The 19600-nt window shown below is 43.6% G+C and overlaps 2 protein-coding genes across 2 annotated transcripts; one reads left to right on the top strand and one right to left on the bottom strand.

Annotated features, from left to right (window-relative positions):
* Positions 1–1389: 1389 nt before the first annotated feature.
* Positions 1390–7328, bottom strand: RPL9 (ribosomal protein L9). Its single transcript, XM_054382977.1, has 8 exons — positions 7313–7328; positions 6854–6900; positions 6648–6763; positions 5666–5761; positions 5290–5422; positions 3071–3151; positions 2577–2694; positions 1390–1653 (listed from the first exon to the last, which is right to left on the bottom strand). The coding sequence occupies exons 2-7, from the start codon at positions 6897–6899 to the stop codon at positions 2588–2590; spliced, it is 579 nt and encodes a 192-aa protein (XP_054238952.1). The 5' UTR covers position 6900; positions 7313–7328; the 3' UTR covers positions 1390–1653; positions 2577–2587.
* Positions 7329–7510: 182 nt separating this feature from the next.
* On the top strand, positions 7511–18351 carry LIAS (lipoic acid synthetase). The gene is made up of 11 exons (XM_054382840.1): positions 7511–7591; positions 8716–8888; positions 9325–9418; positions 10443–10523; positions 10761–10917; positions 11916–11973; positions 13253–13381; positions 14116–14261; positions 16134–16204; positions 16933–17044; positions 17943–18351. Exons 1-11 carry the CDS (start codon positions 7511–7513, stop codon positions 17993–17995), a joined length of 1155 nt encoding a protein of 384 aa, XP_054238815.1. The 3' UTR covers positions 17996–18351.
* Positions 18352–19600: the final 1249 nt, after the last annotated feature.

Here is a 19600-nt window from a genome sequence, read left to right as displayed (position 1 = left end):
AGTACCATTTTCAAGAGTCAGTGAAACCTTCAAATTGTTCCAACTAGAAGTTAGTTACCTCAGTCTTAAAGACCCCAAACAGAGGCCCCATCATGTCTTAAAAGGTATTTACACTTTTGCAACTGCATCTGAAGACAGCATCGAACACAAGGTGAATGATAACTAACTGAACCTCAAACTCCCAACACTTGACCCAGCCTAAAGTCTCAGTTTATAAACACGAGACTATTTCATCACTGTATTTCAAGTAATGGTCAACATCACAAAAGGTTCATTAATTTGAAAGGCAAGTACTAGTACTAATTCAGACTGGAATGTTCTAGCAGCACAGGTGTGGGAAGCAGGTACATTCTTCCATCACCCAAAGACACCAACTAATTACCCACAGAAACTGTGGAGTCAATGTTTCCCACAGCATCCTTACAGCTAAACTGAGGAAGTGTGGTCTGGACAATCAGGGAGTGAGGTGGATGTGAACTGAATGAAGAACAGAAGTCAGAGCTCTAGTCAATGGGACAAAGTCTAGTTGAAGGCCTCTATCTAGTGGAGTCCCTTAGGGGTCAGTACTGGGACCTGGATGAAGGCAGAGAGTGCACTGTCAGCAAATTTGCTGATGACACAAAACTGGGAGGAGTGGCTGACCCCCCTGAAGGTTGTGCTGCCATTCAGAGTCCTAGACAGGTTGGGGAGTTGGGTTGGGGAGAAATTTAAGGAAATACAACAAGGACAAATGTAGTCTTGCATCTGGGAAGCAACAACCCCATGGACTAGAACCAGAGGTTGGGAGCTGGTCTGCTGGAGAGCAGCACAGGAGAAAGGGACCTGGAGGGTCCTGGTGGACAGGATGACAAGCCAGCAACATGCCCTCATGGCTAAGAAGGTCAATGGCATCCTGGGGTGTATTAGAAGGCATGTGGTGAGTAGATTGAGAGGTTCTCCTCCTCCACCTCTACTCTGCGCCTTGGGGAAGCCACATCTGGAAAAGTATCCAGTTCTGGGACACTCAGTTCAAGGACAGGGAACTGCTTGAAAGAGTCCAGCATAGAGCCACAAAGATGATTAAGGGAGTGGAAAACATCCTTTATGAGGAAAGGCTGACAGAGCTGAGTCTCTTTAGCTCAGGAGACTGAGAGGTGAGAGAGCCAGGCTCTTCTCAGTGATGTCCAATGATAGTATAAGGAGCTACAGGTGCAAGCTGAAGCACTGGAGGTTCCATATGAACATAAGGAAAAACTTTTTCACTGTGACAGAGCACGGGAACAGGCTGTCCAAAGAGGTTGTTCAGTGTCGTCTCTGGAGACACTCAAAAGTCACCTGGATGCATTCCTGTGTGACCTACTCTAGGTGATCCTGCTCTGGCAGGGCAGGGGTTGGACCTGAAGATCTTTTTGAGGTGTCCCTTCCAACCACTAACAGTCTGTGATCTACACAGTACTAACATCTTGCATTACCCTATGATGATCTGCTTCCACAATGGCCAGAGATCTTGAACAGGTTTCAAACAATCACCGTTTAGTTCTTAAAAATAGAAGCCAAGATATAAAATGTTTCATTTATTAAACCTCTCATGGTCTGGTGCTTTTGTCTTGGATTCTTCAAACTAGTACTTGCTGATACACTGCCTCATGTTGGTGTGCCTCAGGATCCAGACAACTGTAAATAAAAAGAGCTTTTAGAAAGCTTTATCACTGCAAATGTGAAACTGATTACAGACAAGACAATTTATGTGACAGTTTTCTTAAGACAGACATAATTAAAGAATTTTCTTAATTTTATTCAGACAAGTTTACTTAAAGATGCCTTTAAACACAACAGCTCATAGCTGTTGAACAAGCAGGTAACAAGTTGTTCCATCTCTGAAGGAACTAGAATAGCATTAAAAATTTTTTTCAGCAGCTTACAAGTGTCCATTACCTGACTGAAGATATAAAAAATTATTTTAGCTTATAATACTCACTTCATCTGCATCCTCTTCTCTCAAGCTTAGGTTCAGAACACACAAATAATTTTTTTCATTTGCAAGTCAACCTGTCTCATCCTGCACAACTGCTTCGTACCACGTATGGAACCACACTGGGCCTATCAAATTCCCCCAGTAGTTAAAATTCTTAAATTACACCCAAATCTTTGTACTCAACTTCAGTAACAAATGTATATACACCATGTAAACTGCTGTCCTTGTTATACACAAACTACAGAGAATACCATCCAAGATGAACATTACACTAAATCTTCTCTGGAACTAGCTGGTCTGTCAGTCCAGGTCACAGCTGGTTTTAAATTCTCAGCCACCACCATAACCAACATTTCCAGTGCAGAACACAGACTTTCAGAGTTAGGTACTTCTCCCTACAGCAACACAACATCAAGTTGATGAGAAATGAAAAGCTGCTGCTGAGCCCTAGCAAAATTTAAGTGCTTTGACACCTCTTATGCCTTTTACAAGCACAACTGTGTCCCTCTTGGGAATCTGCTTAACCACAGTCTTGTTTAAGCAGATAAACCTTGTGAAGTCCCTAGATGGAGCCACCACCTCTACAGAAAAGACAATTACTATGTGTTAAGATGATACCAACCTATTAGAGCTTTATTCATCTGCCTGCTGTACTGTTCCCTTCTCAGAGACATAGATACCATCCAAGAATTTCCTGATATCCTTGTTCTTGACTGTAGTGGCTTGCTGGATCAAGGCAGCTGCAGACAAAGTGAGACCATTACCACAAAGCAAGAGGGCCAAGCCGTCCCACAGTCTTGTTTATTCTCCAATACTTCAACTAACCAATGCAACCGTCACCCAGAGAAATTAACTGCCAACTTGCAGCTCCCCTCTCAGTCCTCATGAAAACAGAATACTTGAGAATGAGAAGCTTAGTGCCAAAAAGGCCATCAATACTGCTTGCAAGAAGAGCATCTATAGGCTTGTACAACTATCTTTTAAGTTTAGAAAAAAACATAAACTGCCTAGAGGGGAAAAAAAGGCAAAAAAAGCCACTGTTTAATTTGCTAAGTTGACATCTTTAGATCAAAGTGGTTATACCATTTTATCTGCCCACACATCCACTGCACAAACCTGAATTGGAGACCAATTCAATATCATTCCCCTCAAGGATCAGCTCATCCTTCTGGGCTTGAGATACAGCACAGGTAACACCTACAGAAAGGAAAATGCAGAATCTTCACTGATGGTGAAAAGGTTAAGCATACTAAAGGAAGAGTATTCACATCCTGTCTGTTTGCAGATCTATAAAGTAGTGTTCTAGGCATTATCTTCTATGACTTCCTAGCAAGTGCCTCCCAAATCTCTTCCAGGATTGCCCTCCCTCAGAGTTTCAGCACTCAAAGATTAGTGCAAGTCATGCTCTGGATCATGCAACTAAGCACTTAAATGTCACATTGCAACATTAAACACCAACATCATGCAGAAGCTAGAGATGTGACCAGCATGACTTTATCAGCTAAGTGGGTATAGCTGCCACCTTAATTTCACTGGAGTCACTCCAATCAAAAGCTATTGACAGAAACTCTGCTCCTCCAGAGATGAACACTGCAACATTAAAGAGTCTAACAGGAAACTTCCAATTGCATGGAGAGCAACACCAGGAAGCGTTTATAGTTCCATCTACATAGTCAATAGATGTTAGCTTTTAAGTCAGCACTTGACTATCTCATAGTAAATGCCAACTTTATAAATACTGTAACCAAACACACCCTCAATAGCCCACAGGAAATCCAAGTCACTCTAAGTAACTCTATACTGTAAATTCCAGTGTTTTTAGACAAGTATGTTTTCATCTAAAACCACTCCAAAACAGTTCAGTCACATTACATGACCTCACCCTTCCCTTCACTGCAAGTGCAACTATCAAAAACTATGGATGTGGAAAGTCTTTCTTACAGTCTTAATCTAACTGTGTTTATGACATATTTGTCTCCTCCTTCTGGAAGCTTAACAAGCTCCATCAAAGGCCTACTCTGCTGGACATCTTGCTGAACTTCCAAGAACACAAGATGCAAAACTAACAGCTAAGGTGATTACAGTAACTAGGTCTGAACTAGTTATTTGCTATTAAATCTCATTACAAAAAATAAATTACAATAGCATTATTAAGTAAAAATCTAAACAGTGGCAAAGGCACTGTAAGAGCACATGAATTCAGACTGGCAAATGCTGCTTCAATTCAAGGACTTGGGGGTGCTGCTTGATGGGAAACTCAACACAAGCCAGCCATGTGCACTTGCAGCCCAGAAACCAACCATGCCCTAGACTGCATCAGAAGCAGCACAGTGTGGGCAGCAGGTGGAAAGAAGGGATTCTGCCCTTCTACTCTGGTGAGGCCCTATCTGGAGTCCTGTGTCCAGCTCTGGAGTCCCCAGCAAAAGAGGAACATGGAATTGTTAAGGATGGGTCCAGAGTAGGGCTGTGAAGACGATCAGAGAGCTGGAGCACCTCTTCTTTGAGGACAAGCTGAAGGATTTGAGTTGTTTTGCCTGGAGAAGATAAAGCTCCAGGGATACCTTCTAGCAGCCTTCCAGTATCTGAAGCAGGCTTCAATAGAGCTGGAGAGGGACTTTTGACAAAGGCATGAGCTGACAGGATGAGGGATAATGGCTTGAACTGGAAGAAGCTCAATTCAGATGAGACATAACAGAAGAAAATTTTCCCAATGAGGGTGGTGAGGCACTGGAACAGGTTGCCCAGAGAAGCTGTGGAGGCTCCAAGGCTGGAAGTGATCAAAGCCAGATGGGGCCTTAAGCAAGGTAGTCTAGTAGGAGGTGTCCCAGCCCATGGCTGGGGGTTGGAACAAGGTGATCATTAAGGTCCCTTCCAGCCCAAACCATTCCATTTGGAGAAGAGAAGGCTCTGAGACCTTATTGTGGCCTTTCAATATCTGAAACAAGAAAGCTGGTGAGGGACATTTTAAGGTGTTGGGGTAGTGAGAGGACTAGGAGGAATGGATGCAAGCTAGAGGAGAGTAGATTTATATTAGATGTTAAGAAAAAGTTCTTCACCATGAGGATGGTGAGACACTGGAACAGGTTGCTCAGGAAGGTGGTGGAAGCCCCATCCTGGAGGTTTTGAAGGCCAGGATGAGGCTCTGGGCAACCTGATCCTAGTGGAAAGTGCCATGGCAAGGGGATTGGAACTAGATGATCCTTGAGGTCTCTTCCAACCCAGACAATTCTGTGATTTTAAGATTCTGATTCACTGTTGACTGTTATCTGCAGCAGCACCCAAATGAGAGTTCAGAAACCCATTAGAAACAAAGGTCCACCTCCTGAGCTGCTCACCTGGCCTCATACGCACTCGGCGAATGTACTTCTCCCCCAGGAAGTTGCGGATCTCCACGAGTGAGCCATTATCCTGTATAACCACGTTGATTGGGAAGTGAGCGTACACCGACCTCATCTTGTAGCGGAATCCCTGCCACAAAGGACAGCATCAGATACTGAAAGCAGTCAGAAGGTATGAGAGATGTGTAAAAACCTACTAGAGACCCCTAAACCCAAAACATATTGAGAACTTACCTGACAGCTTGTGCAAGGAAAAAGAAGAGAGAGAAGCTACATCTTAGATGTTCAAAGAAGCCCTCACTGAAGTAAAAGGGTGCATAACACCATCAGTTAGCAAATGACCCAAGCTACCCTATTTCCAAAGGGAACTCACCAGTGTCACCCCCTTGATCATGTTCTGCACATGGCTGCAAATGGTGCGAACTGTTGCCAGCTCCTTTCTGTTACCCCACCACTTGTCAACACGCAGCTGTGATGAAAAAAAAAAAAAACCCACACAGAATTAGCAAAGTTCTTGACTATGCTTCAAAACTACAAACATTTTTGTGTCAAATTAAGTTCAGGTAAACTACTTCAAAGCTGCCACTTCAAAAGCACAAGGCTGTTTTGTTTGTTTAGAAGACTGTTAAAGGCCCTGTTACTGACATCTTTCCAACCCTAACTCCTACATATACAAAAAAAAAAAACTTTTTTTTTTTCATTTCTCACTACTAACAAACCTTTAAAGAAACTGGAACAGGTATTTTGAAATCTCAAGCTGAAAAAGATGTTTCATCAAATGCTGAGCATAGAACAGGTTGCTCTAAAGTCACTCTCTCAGGTATCATCCACCATCTTTCCAATGAAACAGTGAAGGGTGGTCAGTGTTGAAACAAAACTTTAGATGCTTGTGACAGAGTAGCTGAAGTGAGCTCTTTCCCCCCTTTCCCCCCCCAGTTTTAAGACAGTACAAAAACATTATGCATTTATTTAGAAAACCTCTGCTCTCCTGTCAATAACCTGTCAGTTCAGGAAATGAAATGTAAAGATTTAGTTTTACCTAGATAAAAACTATCTGGTTTGTCAAAATACAGCATGTAATGATCGATTCCATTTCCAGCAAATGACTCCAACTATAAAACCAAAATCAATCACCGAATTCACTCCAAAACTTCAAGAACTCCACAGTTCCTGAGTACTTCCCTGAGGTTCCACAAGACCAGCCCCTTTCACACAATACAAAAATACGCAGAAAAGTAACTTACCTGCAGATAAAAACGTTGTTTCAATCTTGTACACTATAAGCAAATTTTAAAGCCAACTGTAAAGCTACCCCTCCTCTTCCTGAGCAGAGAAACAGCCTCTACAGCACTCACCTTCTTGTGTTTCTTTCCCAGAAGAGATAGTTCCACGTTGATGTGGTTAAAATCCCTTCGCAGGGTTCCTCTGGGGCCTTTTACAATGACTGTCCGGCCCTTCAGGGCAACACTGACTGAAAATCAAAGGCAGACGCAGATTAACCAGCTGAAGGGTCAGCACCACAAAACGCACATCCACACCCAAAACGCACAGGCAGACCTACCTTGCTCAGGGATGTCAACCGTCTGGTTGCTGAGAATGGTCTTCATCCTACAAAGGACAATAAAAAGAAGCTCCAGAACTTCAACAGAAAGCCCTTTTCCTGCACCCTTCCCGCGCCTCAGACTGACGTGCCCCGGAACGCAGGCCCTAAGCACCCACCCCCTCTGCCACTTCTGAGCCGCCAAGACACCGAGCTCCGCTTCCAACAGCGATATATCCCGCGCGAAGCGGCGGACTCAGTGCTCAACTCCACGGCGCGGCCTAGGCTGGGCCTATAACGGCGGGGAAGGGGGGATACGGGGAAAACGCCATCCCAGGGCTTCCCTCCCGCAGCGTTTGGGACAGAACGCGGCGGCTGGCCTCAGGGCCGCCCCGAGGGGCTGCCTGCCCCCAGGAAGGGCGCTTAACGGGGCTGCCCGCAACCGATGGTCCCGGATACCACCACCCACCCGCTCCTCACCTGGCAGCAGGCAGAACCAAAAGAGACAGCGCCTTACGTCATCACGTACTTGTAGCCGCTCCCAGCCCCTTAACGTCATCACGCTAAGGCTAAGCGTCCAAGAGACAAGAGTAGCGGAGATCAGATGTGCGTGAGCGAATTGGGGCGGGCAGCCCGAGCGCTGAGAGGATTGATCGGGCGAGCCGATCCGGCGTCGCCATGTCGCTGCTGCCGCGGTGCCGCTGCTGTGGGGCCGTCGCCACGGCCGCCCGGCGGCTGCTGCTGGGGCCCCAAGGACGGGTGAGTGGGCGCTGTGTGCCGCAGTAGGGTGCTGGAAGGGCGGCTGCCAAGCCTACCGGGGCGGGCCTTGCGGCCCGGCAGAAAAGAGACCCCGAGATGGACCCCCGGTGAGGGGACTGGGTGCAGTGTGCCAGCAGAAGACGATGCTCTTATCCGAGGTCGTCTCTTTGATGGCTGTGGGCCGCCAGGCTGGGCTGTGGGGCGTGACAGCGGTAGATCACCGCGGACAGAGCCCTAGGAAGAGCGCTGAAAAGGGCTGTCCCCCGCACTTAACCGGCCGTGCAGAGACGTGAGGCGGCTAGAGAGCTGCCGTGCCAGTACATGCAGACACACCGAGCTACGGAGCCCATCCGCTCCAGCCCCGCTTCTGAGAGCCTTCCTTGTGCGGCTTTTCCGTCCAGATAACGCCTATCAGTCACTGATGGGTCAGCCTGCGGTTGATCATCTCAACGTCCTGCTTTTCAGCCCCGAAACCTCAGTGCATGTTATGTTACTTATATCCAGACACAATATATGTAATAGTAAAATATTTTGGAATAAATTGTGCTTTATGTTTGTTTCGCATGACTTCAAACGAAAAAAGTCAATTATAGAGCACAGGTCCTGTGAGAAGCAGCTGAGGAACCTGGGGTTTAGTCTGGAGAAAAGGAGGCTGAGAGACGTTCTCACTATTTATAGTTCCATGAAGGAGGGTGATGCCAGGTGGAGGTTGGTCTTTTCTCCCTAGTAACAGGTGACAGGATGAGAGGAAATGGCTTCAAGTTGTACCAGGGGAAGTTTAGGTTGGATATTAGAAGAAACTTCTTCACTGAAAGGGTTGTCAGGCTGCCCTTCTTCACTGAAACAGGCTGTTCAGTCCCCATCCCTGGGAGAGATTTAAAAGCCACGTAGATGTGCTGGTGGGGGATGTGGGTTAGTGGTGACCTGGCAATGTTGGGATAACTGTTGGACTTGATGATCTTAAAGGTCTCTTCCAACCAAAGCAATTCTACATGTTTAACATAAAAGCAATTGGCAAAATACTGTCACCAAGTTCAGATTAACCACCAAAAGGACAAGAAGGCAGTTATAAAATAATGCTGGTACACTTATAATTCAATAAATTACAGTGTTGCTTCTTGTAGATGTCTGGGAGCCATGTGTGTAACCAGTACAGAAGATCTGGTTCTTTGACTGATGAAAAAAAAGAATTTCTGCAAAATGGACCCAACTTACAGGATTTTGTGTCTGGAGATTTGTCAGACAAGAGCACATGGGCTGAGTATAAAGGCAACTTAAAGCGTCAGAAAGGAGAAAGGTAGTTGTAATTTTAAACAGCTGTAGTTGCTTCCATGGGGTATCTTCCACATAAACCAAATGAAGACTAAATTTTAAATCACTAGTTTCAGTTATAAATTTAGTCAGACTTTGTGATGGCTATGTAATAGGAGCTGCCCTTCACTGTTGCAGTCTCCAGTGGGGCACTATTAAATTCCACCAGTATAGTTAAGAGTTTTCCATCTTACGATGCAAGTCTTCCAAATTCCTACTCTTGAACGTGGGGATGATGGTAAACATGGAAGAGAGAAGTACATTATGTGACCATTAATGCTGTTAATAATTGGTTGCTGAGCTACATCGGCTTTCAAGGGACCTCTCCTAGCTGGGATCTGTAGCTAATTAAACTGGATTTATGAAGTTAATGGAAGCTTACCACGTGAATAATTTGTTAATCCTTATGTTTTCTTATTTAGGCTGCGACTTCCTCCATGGCTGAAAACAAATATTCCCATGGGAAAAAACTATAATAAATTAAAGAATACCTTGAGAAGTTTAAATCTTCATACCGTAAGTCACATTTTCCTGTAGAAGTAAGGCATTTCTTACAGATACAAATTACTTCTCTGTGGAGAACAGGTAGAAATCATGCCTTGTATGATCTTCAGCCCTGAAACCAAGCCCAATCCTGATCATTTTTGCCAGCAGTGAATTTTACCCATAAAGAATGGAGACAGATTCAAGAGAACATCTCATGTTTTTCCTGATTTTAAATTCTAGGGTTTACTACTTGCATCACCAAAATTATCAGAAGATGCCTAATGTCATTGTTGTTAACACAAACATACAAATTTCAGAGCTACATACATATTTTGCATGAATAGAAATTCTCAAAATAGATGTATTACACTAAATTTACCTCCCAGATGGGAAAAAGTGATGGGTATGCTTTGAAAGCTTTTTTCCCCTCTTTTTTTTTTTTCCTTTAAGGGCAAGATCATGCCATGCTGTAGATTTTGTGAACATTTTATCAGTTTTAAAAGTAAAATGTTAATGGCAAACTGTCTTAATTAGTAAGTCAGTCTTCTGGCTGGGGAGTTTTTGAAGTTGTGAAGTAGAGGAAGAGAACAGTACTGTAAGTCAGGAAAGACTTCTCTTCCTAGCCTACTGACTTACAGAACAACATGAAACTCCTATCACAGCAGGAATGAAAACATAATTAAAATAAACATAAGAAAAAACTTCCTTACTTTGAGTGTGGCAAAGCACTGGAACTGGCTGCCTAGAGAGGTTGTGTAGTCTCCTCCTCTGAAAGCATCCCAAATCCACTTGGACATGTTCCTGTGTGATTTACTCTGGGTGATCCTGGTCTAGCAGGGGGGTTGGACTGTGTGATCTTCAGAGGTCCCTTCCATATCGCACCGTGATGTGATTCTGCTTTGTCTGCAGGCTAACTTTGAAACTGAGCAGTAGTAACACAATAATTTTCTATAATAATATGGAAAAAAAGACAGGTACATTGCTGTCGTTATTATACCAACTTACTGTCTTTTTAACTATGAAAAACAGGTACATTACTGTTTTTTACCTTTAGGTATGTGAAGAAGCCCGTTGTCCCAACATTGGAGAATGCTGGGGAGGTGGTGAATATGCTACAGCCACAGCTACTATTATGGTAAGCCGTTAACCGTTTCTTTTCTATTCCACTAACTTTTGAGCTGTTTATAGTGCATTGTTTGGTCTCTGCTGTGGTGGTGTGGGTTTATTACAAGAAGCTCAGAGTAAAGCACTGTCCTAGGAGGTTTTTTTTGCATAGTATTAGGATGTATCTGCTCGAGCTTATGCAGCTGTTTCTCAGCTGAGCAATAGTGATGTATACAATATAATGGTAAGAATGTCTCTCTTATTTCAGCTGATGGGTGACACATGCACTAGAGGTTGCAGATTTTGTTCGGTAAAGACAGCAAAAAATCCACCTCCCCTGGATCCTGAGGAGCCTTACAACACAGCAAAGGCTATAGCTGAGTGGGGCTTGGATTATGTGGTATTGACGTCTGTGGATAGAGACGGTCAGTATCTTGTCTCACGTCTTTTCCAGTCTACGGTCTCACCTGTGTTCTACGGGGTAAATACAGACATCAAGAAATACTTATCACTCAGCACAATTGTTGAGTATTACTATTTTAAAGGAGTTGATAGTGCTGAAACACGAAGATTTCTTCATATATTTAATGTTTCTCTATGTCTGGTCAAATATAATAGCAGTTACACTGCTATTAAACATCCAGAATATTACAGTACCAGGTATTTTATACTTAGTATTATGGTATAGTATTTATATTTTATACTAAGTATTTTATAACTTTTCTTTTTTAATATATCTATGTATATATATATACACACCATATTCTTTTACTTTATTCACCAAAGAAAACCCCTGTAAACATTCATCTACAGTATCATTACAGAACTTCCTCTTAAGAGCTAAACCTGGAATATATCATAATAGTATTGAACATTGCCTTTTTCTAAGGTTTTAGTAGCTCCTTTGTGGTGACACCACATAGATGGGGAAAACCACTGTAAGGACCATTCAGTATGGTGGAAAGTCCAGTAGTGGATGAAAATAAAAAACAATTTATATATATATATATATATATATATGTGCATGTGTGTATATATCTATATGTATATATGCGTATAATCATATTTTATATGTTAAAAATTATATACCTATAATTATATGTTTCAATTTCTGTAGAAATGTTTCTCAGTGCAAACCCATAAACAGATAGAGCCATTGTGTGCCCAGCCTGACAGCAGTGAACTTAGATAAATTCAGAGTAAACATTTGAAGGCTGCGCTAAATGATCACAGTTAGACTTTGTGCAGAACAAGGCTTGTAGAGTATTTGTTGTAAACCTTTGGCATAAGTGGTAAGATAAAATTGAGGCTTGACTGCTTTGTTATTTTGCATTTAAAACAGGATCTGTAGGGTTTTTGTGACTTTGATAATAAGTAAATATATTTCTTGAACAGAATGGTTAACTAATTGAAATGCTTCTAGATATGCCTGATGGTGGAGCAGAACACTTTGCAAAGACAGTCTCTCATCTGAAAGAAAGGTATTTCATTATTGCATTGCCATTATTAAAACTTCAGAATGTGGTACTGCATGTAAGTCAAAACTACCTTTAGCTGGATTATTTCAGGGGCCGTGCAAATACAAAAGTCTGCCTTTAGCTCTTCATCTTTCTCATATAATGGCCCCAAAGTATTGTGAATTTAGATGCATTTCCAATTTAGCCCAGGCTTATTTAAAGCTAAGTACTGGATTATTTCTTTGAACAGGCAGCTGGTTTACCAGGAAATGAGTAAATGTTTGAGGTATGCTCATTCTTGAAGCTTGTGGCTCAAACACGCTGGATTTAGATAATGGTCACCACATGACAGAAGAAGTCGGGTTTGTCTTTCAGGAGTTTCCAAGTCTGCAATTGTACCTTCCTGCTTTCCCTAGCTGTGCCTTCTTCATCTGTGTCCTGTACACCATTTGATAGCATACTTGTTTACCTGCAGATTTAATTCATATAAACCTATCTAAGTCTTTACCCAGCATATCCTGAGACTCAAAAGGTTCTTAGAGGTTTCCCCACATGGTTTTCTGAGCTGAAATCTGGCTCCTGAACACTAAAATTAGCTAGCAGAGTAATAATGCAGAGTCTTCTTATCCAATAGGTAGGATTACAGTTCTTTGTTTTGGAGCTATGATAGTAAATTCATGTTAAGTTAGCCTGCAACAAAGACATGAAAAATCACAGATAAACAGTGAATGTGATTGTTTAAGAGACTGTTGGAATCGCTTTTGTATTTGTTATTCAGCTTTCACAGAACCACAGCATGGTAGAGGTTGGAAGGGACCTGAGGAGATCAAGTCCAACCCTGCTGCTAGAGCAAGGTCACCTAGAGTAAATCATACAGGAACATGTCCAGGCAGGTTTGGAATACCTCCAGAGAAGGAAGACTCCACAACCTGTCTGGGCATCCTGTCAGTGCTCTGCCACCCTCGAAGTGAAGATTTCTGTCGTTATGTTATGTGGAACCTCCTGTGTTCCAGTTTGTGTCTGCTGCCTCTTGTTCCGTCACTGGGCACCACTGAGAAGTGTCTGGCTCTATCCTCCTGACAGTTTTCTCTTTTGATACCTATAAGCTGACGCCACTAAACCCAGGATGTTTTGTTTGAACTGCTTTTCAAGTATTTGCAGAAATCTGCTAGTTTAGGATTGTATCCCGAATTAACTTTGCTTGGTTTATCAGACCATTGTGTACTTGGTTATGTTTGGGTTTTGATCTTTTTCCACAGCAGCACAATTGTGTAGATGCGTTTATTCCATCCCTCCTTTTCAGGAACTCAAAAATCCTGGTAGAATGCCTGACTCCCGATTTCGGAGGGGACCTTAACGCTGTGGAGAAAGTAGCCTTGTCAGGACTGGATGTGTATGCCCACAACGTGGAGACAGTGCCGGAACTGCAGCGGTAAGCAGTGACAGTACGTGAAACAGCGAAGGGTTTTTGTAAGACTTGGTGTGCCACATCTGGCCGGCGCCGTTCGCTTAGCCGCGCGATAGGGCAGCAGGGAAGGCGGGGACAGGACGCAGGCCGCGGCGGGCGGCGCAGAGGGAAATGGCGCGGGGCGCGCCGCCCGCTCGCTCTGCTCCCAGCGTGCCCCGCGCGCCGCGGCGGCGCTGTAGTCGCCACCCGCCGGCAGAGGGCGCCCGCGCCGCGTCTCGGGCCCCGGCACGGCCCCTGGGGCGGTGTCTGGTCCCCGGGGCCGCCTCCGCGCATCGGCCTGGGGAGAATCATAGAGTGTAAGAATAGCTCGACCTTAAAGATCGTCTCGTTCCACTCCCCCAGCCATGGCCAGGGACCCCTCCTACACCAGATTGCTCAAGGCCTCATCCAGCCTGGTTTTAAACACTTTCAGGGACGAGGCATCCACAACTTTTTCGGGTACGCTGCTCCAGTGTCTCACCTCCCTCATAGTAAAGAACTTCTTCTGAAAGGGGGTCCGGCTTTGGTATGCAGGCTGGGGAGCGACTCATTCCATGTGTGCTTCAGGGGGTCTTCAGCTGGTGTCAGACTCCAGAGCCAGCAGCACCAAGTTGCCATTTTCACTGTGTAGCAACTAGCGGACGCACCTTTCTTGGCTTCTCTCAACTTGTGTGCACCCTGTCTTGTGTTTTTATTTCTTGTGCTGAAAACCTGCAAAGGAAGGTCCGTGATCCCCGAGCCAGCTTTCAGCAGTCCATACGTGTGCTGAAGCACGCTAAAGCAGTGCAGCCCGGCGTCATTTCTAAAACATCCATCATGCTGGGGCTAGGCGAGACCGATGAGCAAGTGTATGCCACCATGAAACGTAAGTTGGTGTTGAAAACAGATGCCTAAATTCAACAGCTCTCCATTTTACTGTCTTGGAAAACAGTTGTAAGCATCTTTGCCTCTACGTGCAGTTTGCAAGTGAAGGAAATGTTTCCTAAGCCTTATGGCAAAAAAAGAAAAGGTTTTGGTTAAAAAAGATTGAACCTCTGAAATATTTTGCCTTCACGTGGCTTTCAGATTCATGTTGACAGGTAGATCCAGCTCATGTTGATTGCTATGGAAATCAGAACTGTCTTTGTGTGACTATATTAAAATTCTTACCTTTGCAACAGATTCATCATGGGCTTGCCTTACTGTGCATTCCTTTTTAGAAACGGCAGAGCTGGTTGCTTAAGTAATTTATTTTGGCTTACTTAGATGCGAAACATACCCTACCCTAGGAGATGTAGTATGTTCTTATGTTTTGATGGAATTGTATTTTCTAAAGGAGAAGGTTTCACAGTGGTGAGTGAATGCAGCGTGTTTGGAAGAAGAAATTCATATATCCTATGGCATTATAATCATAGAATAGAATCATATAATAGTTTCATTTGGAAAAGGCCTCTTAAGATCATTGAGTCCAAACATCAGCCCAACACCACTGTGGCCACTAAATTATGTCTCAGAGTGCTATGTCCACACGTTTCTTGAACACCTCCAGGGACAGTGACTCCACCACCTCCCTGGTCAACTTATTTCGATGCCTGACTGTTTCTCCCATATCCTGAAAGAATATCTGCCTAGTGCTTTATTTTCTGTGCAACAACCCATATGTAGAACTCTGTGATACAGTCTGTTTTTTCTGCAGCTCTCCCACAATCTGGACTACAAAATCAGGGTTCCTGATCTTCCCATTCTTCCTGCCTAGCATTTCGTAGCCACGAGAATTTGAAATTCCAGATTTGGTGCTGTTTGTTTTCAGGCCACTTTTGTAGGTGTATTTGGAGACAAAACTGTCACCTACCACATTCACTCAGTCTAATTTTGTTCTCCCCATCCATCCTCTGGGTACAAGTAAAAGAACATGTAAATGTGCTAATACAGAACGAGTTTCTTTACAGACTCATATCAATCTAAACAGAGATTCCAGGGTAACAGTGAGTGTAATGCTGTAGTTAAAACATTCTTTTCCTCCTCTTTGATGTGGGGCAAACAGCACAAGTAGCCAGAAGATGTATGTCTGTGGAAAATGTGATTCCTCAGCCATCCCTTTGTTCAGAACACCTCACTAGCTGCAGCGAACACAGTTCTTCAGGCTAGCTGACTAGCAGGTAGCTGGATTTCCCTCTGTAAGCAGACTACCTGAATTCTTTTGTTGTATATTGATTCTAGCATACGCTCAAATTTTAGCAGACAAAGTTGATGCGATTCTGCAGGCATCAAAGCTAACATGCATCCAAAGTGTGTAAAACTGGCAGAAGATGTTGGCAGCTCCCCCTGAGTTACGGCTCTTTAGAGCTGTCCGCATCTTTGCAGCGTGAAGTCTCTTGAAACAGCGCCAAGAGAAGTGCCAACTGCATGTGCACACATCCATTTTATTTTTTTGTCAAATGAAGGCTCTGACCTAAAGACAGAGTGAAAAGCAGTCAGATAGAAAAGAGAGGAGCTTGTCATCTCTGCAGTGAGGCACGTGACTGCAGAGCGCAGCGCAGCAGTTGTGCTCTCTGGCTTCAAACCAGGCAGCAGCCTGCAGCTCAGAGCGAGGTGGGTGACTGCTGATCATGGAGGCTGCCAGTTGCTGGAGGGCAGAATGTAACCCCGTGGGGTGCTGTAGAGTAACCTTTGCTTAGACTTGGAACGAGGGCATTCCCTAATCACCGACAGTCCCTTGTGGTCCTTCTGCCACTGACAGGGAATTCTGTTTTCACAGTGTTGCGGGAGGCAGATGTGGATTGTTTGACCCTAGGACAGTACATGCAACCAACAAAACGTCACCTAAAGGTAAATATGCCTTTAATTTACATCTGATGTTGCACAGTCAAGGTGCCTTTTCCTAAACTGAGGCTTGATTTGCATCTTCACATCAAGCGTGGATGTTGGGAAAAATTTCCTTCCTTCCCTGCTCTGTTACCTACTCTTCACTAGAAATACCTCGGCCATCCAATCACTTCCATTTTCTGCAGACTTCCAATTTTTGCTTTCTGCTCTTAGCTAGGGAGACAGCTGGAGCTGAGGCATGATCCTGGAAAACAAGAGTCTCACTGTATGGCTCAGGCCAGCTCCCCTTCACTGTCTTTTCCATAATGGTGCCACTTCAGCTGGGGAAATTACCATTTTCTCCTACTGTAATCTGTCCAGAGCTGGAGTCTCTTTCTGTGTTCCACTATTAGTGAAAAAATTTCTAGGATTATTGTATTTCTTTGACTAGTTTGAACAAAAAAAAAAAGTTTACTTAAAAGGACCATTCAAAATCAGAGTGAAGAAAACGATCAAAGCAACCACTAGAGATGAAATTCTAAACTTTTCAGCTCAATGTGAAAAGCAGTTTAATATAAAATGCATTCTCTTGGTAGAAAGAAGAGAGAAAATTCAGTTTGTGACTCGACTGCTGGAAGTTTTCGAGTGTGCAGTTTTGAACTTGGCGTATAATTGTGTTTCATTTCACTGCATGCTAGCTCTAGCCACTTCCTGTGCATTAATCCTGACCAAAATGAGTCCTTTTCACTCAGGTTGAAGAGTACATAACTCCTGAGAAATTTAAGTACTGGGAAAAAGTAGGAAACGATCTTGGATTCCATTACACTGCCAGTGGGCCTTTGGTGCGCTCCTCCTACAAAGCAGGTAAATTTCTGACAAGCTTTAGATTTCTGTGCACAAAACATTTTATTATATAAAGTTAAAAGGGTGAAGTAATATGCAGCAAAGCTCCCCTCAGCTGGAGGACAACCTCATATTCATCTTTTCTTTATTTACACTTCCTGTTTCTATAGATCATCTTAATGCATCAGTATGACAGCGTTCATTCATATAATTGCTGTGCTGCTTAAGCTGTTTTTTTGCCAAACCTAGTTTGGACTACAGGTGAGGCTGGGTAAACAGTGCCCAACTTCCCAGTTTTCCTTTACATTCTGCTTCAGGGTTTAATGAGACCCTCTGTGATGGGATTGTGTTGCTTTAGGCAGAATTTATTTACAGTGCCTTGGAAATAATTAGACACACTTACGGCAGAGCTTTTCTTCTGACAAGGCACTGAGTGTTAAGTAGCAGCTGGTATTAATAGAGCTGTGTTTAGGTGAAACACCCTGCTTCTTCCTAAGGATGGAACAAGGAAGACTCATCTGGGGCACCCACCTTGCTTCTCAGGCTGTTTTAATGCCAGCTCAAATCAGATTTAGAACAGGTTTCATTAAAAGTTGGTGATACTTTATGAAATAGGAATTAATTTTCAATCAGTTAACCCTTGCCTGTTAGAATGAAGCAGCAGAGCTCTTTCATAAAGCGGGGCATGAGGAAAGCCAGGATTTTGGGGGTGGAGAGGTTGATTGTTGGGTTATGAGGTTTGGTTTGTGGTTGTCTTACATCCCTGCTGTACTGAAAGCGCTGTTGTATAGAACTGACTGTCCTTTACATACCTTGTGGTAAGAACCGCTGTAGAATACATTAAATAATGTGTATTGGTTTGCTTTCTTTCCTTGAAATACCTACAAATAATTGTGGTGCTTTTTTGCCTTTTCATCAGGTGAATTCTTCTTGAAGAACTTAGTAGAAAAAAGAAAGACAAAGGCCATCTGAAAATGAGAGGGAACCTATTTAAAGCAGCCAGTTTTAAGGATCCTTTTTTCAGTGCATAATTACACTCAGTTCCAGAAATGCAGGAGAGCAGATGGTGGATGTATGAATAAATTTACTATCTTGCTAGAACACTTTTCTCTCACCAAAATGCTTCACTTTTTTTTTTTTTTTTACCTCATTCCTCCTGGCAGGGCTTTACAACTACATAGTACTTGTAGTGTTCAGCAAAAAGTCAGAAGACAGAAATGATTTTGAAAGCATGATGGAACAGAGGTGAGAGAAATGTAAGGTGAAAAAAGCTAAAAATTGGGCAGATTTAAGTAAAGGGGTTTGATACTACCATGAGTACTGCTGCAGGATGCCTGCCAACTGCCAATTGAAAGGTGCTGATCTTTTGGTGTATCTTACCATTATATAACACAAGCTTGCAGGGCTCTGGGAACTAGAGGAGTTCTAAAGAAAGATTGTGTACATGACAAAGGACCAGATTAGGGCTATTGTGGCCCACAGCAGAGAAAGTATCGGCGATACTCCTTCAGGAGATGGAATCTCATACCTGCATCTCAAGAAAAGGAGCTGTACCATTCTGCTAGCTAATGCTTTTCAGGTGCTTGCATGTCTCCAAGTGCAAGCCTTGGCAAACACAAGGTATCAAGTTGAAGAAACAAGCCCTTTGGGGCAAGACAACCTGGTGTAAGTACCATCAAATTTAAAGCATATAGAAAATCAATTGCCATAGCAGCATAAATCAAGCCCACTCCTAGTTTGAGTATATGCCTGTAACAGACCTGGCCACGTGGCACAGGTGCTGCTTGGGTATCAGGTATGCAGAACTGCTGTACTGTACTGTCTCATCATTAAAGGACAGTTACAACCCAGTCTGAATGTGTGGTGGTTGTGTTGGACTGGTCTGGTTACCTGCCCCTTTGATACCTGATCTCATTGTTGAATCTGAGTACAGAGAAGTGAACTGCACCACGGATGAAATGTGGAATCTCTTACAGATCATACTGAGCTCAAGCAGAAATAAAAACATGGCTTATGGTGTTACTAGCAGCAGGAGATTCTTCTCTTTATAGCCATCAGAGTTTAAAGGGCATCTCTTCCCAATAACTCACTTGTCTGCCTTGGTCATTAGATACCACTTTTGAACTGGCTTCAGCTGTAACTTATAGAATCAGAATTGTCTGGGTTGGAAAAAAAAAAAACTCTGAGACCATTGAGTCCAACCATCTAGACCTCTGATTGAGGCTGGAAAGGACCTCTGAGATACCAAATCCAGCCCTTTTGCCCACTCCACCAAGTCTTCCTGAAGTTATTTGGGAAATTTGTGAGGAATTTGCTGTCTGGTCCCAAACTCACCATGCAGGTAATCCCATGACAGAGTGCAGCACTTTCTCTGAACTGCTGTAGTTGGCACTGGGGGTGCTCCTGACAGCCAGCTGACTCTGGGCCAGCAGCGTGCTCAGGTGGCCAGGAATCCAACAGCATCCTGGCCTGGGTCAGCAATAGTGTGACCAGTACAACCCAGGGAAGTCCCCCAGTACTTGGCACTGGTGAAGCCACACCTTGAGTACTGGGGTCAATTTTGAGGCTCCCACTACA

This window comes from Indicator indicator, chromosome 8, assembly GCF_027791375.1.
Source record: "Indicator indicator isolate 239-I01 chromosome 8, UM_Iind_1.1, whole genome shotgun sequence".
In the NCBI taxonomy this organism is placed as follows: Eukaryota; Metazoa; Chordata; class Aves; order Piciformes; family Indicatoridae; genus Indicator; species Indicator indicator.
This window is presented reverse-complemented; position numbering and strand designations above follow the sequence as displayed.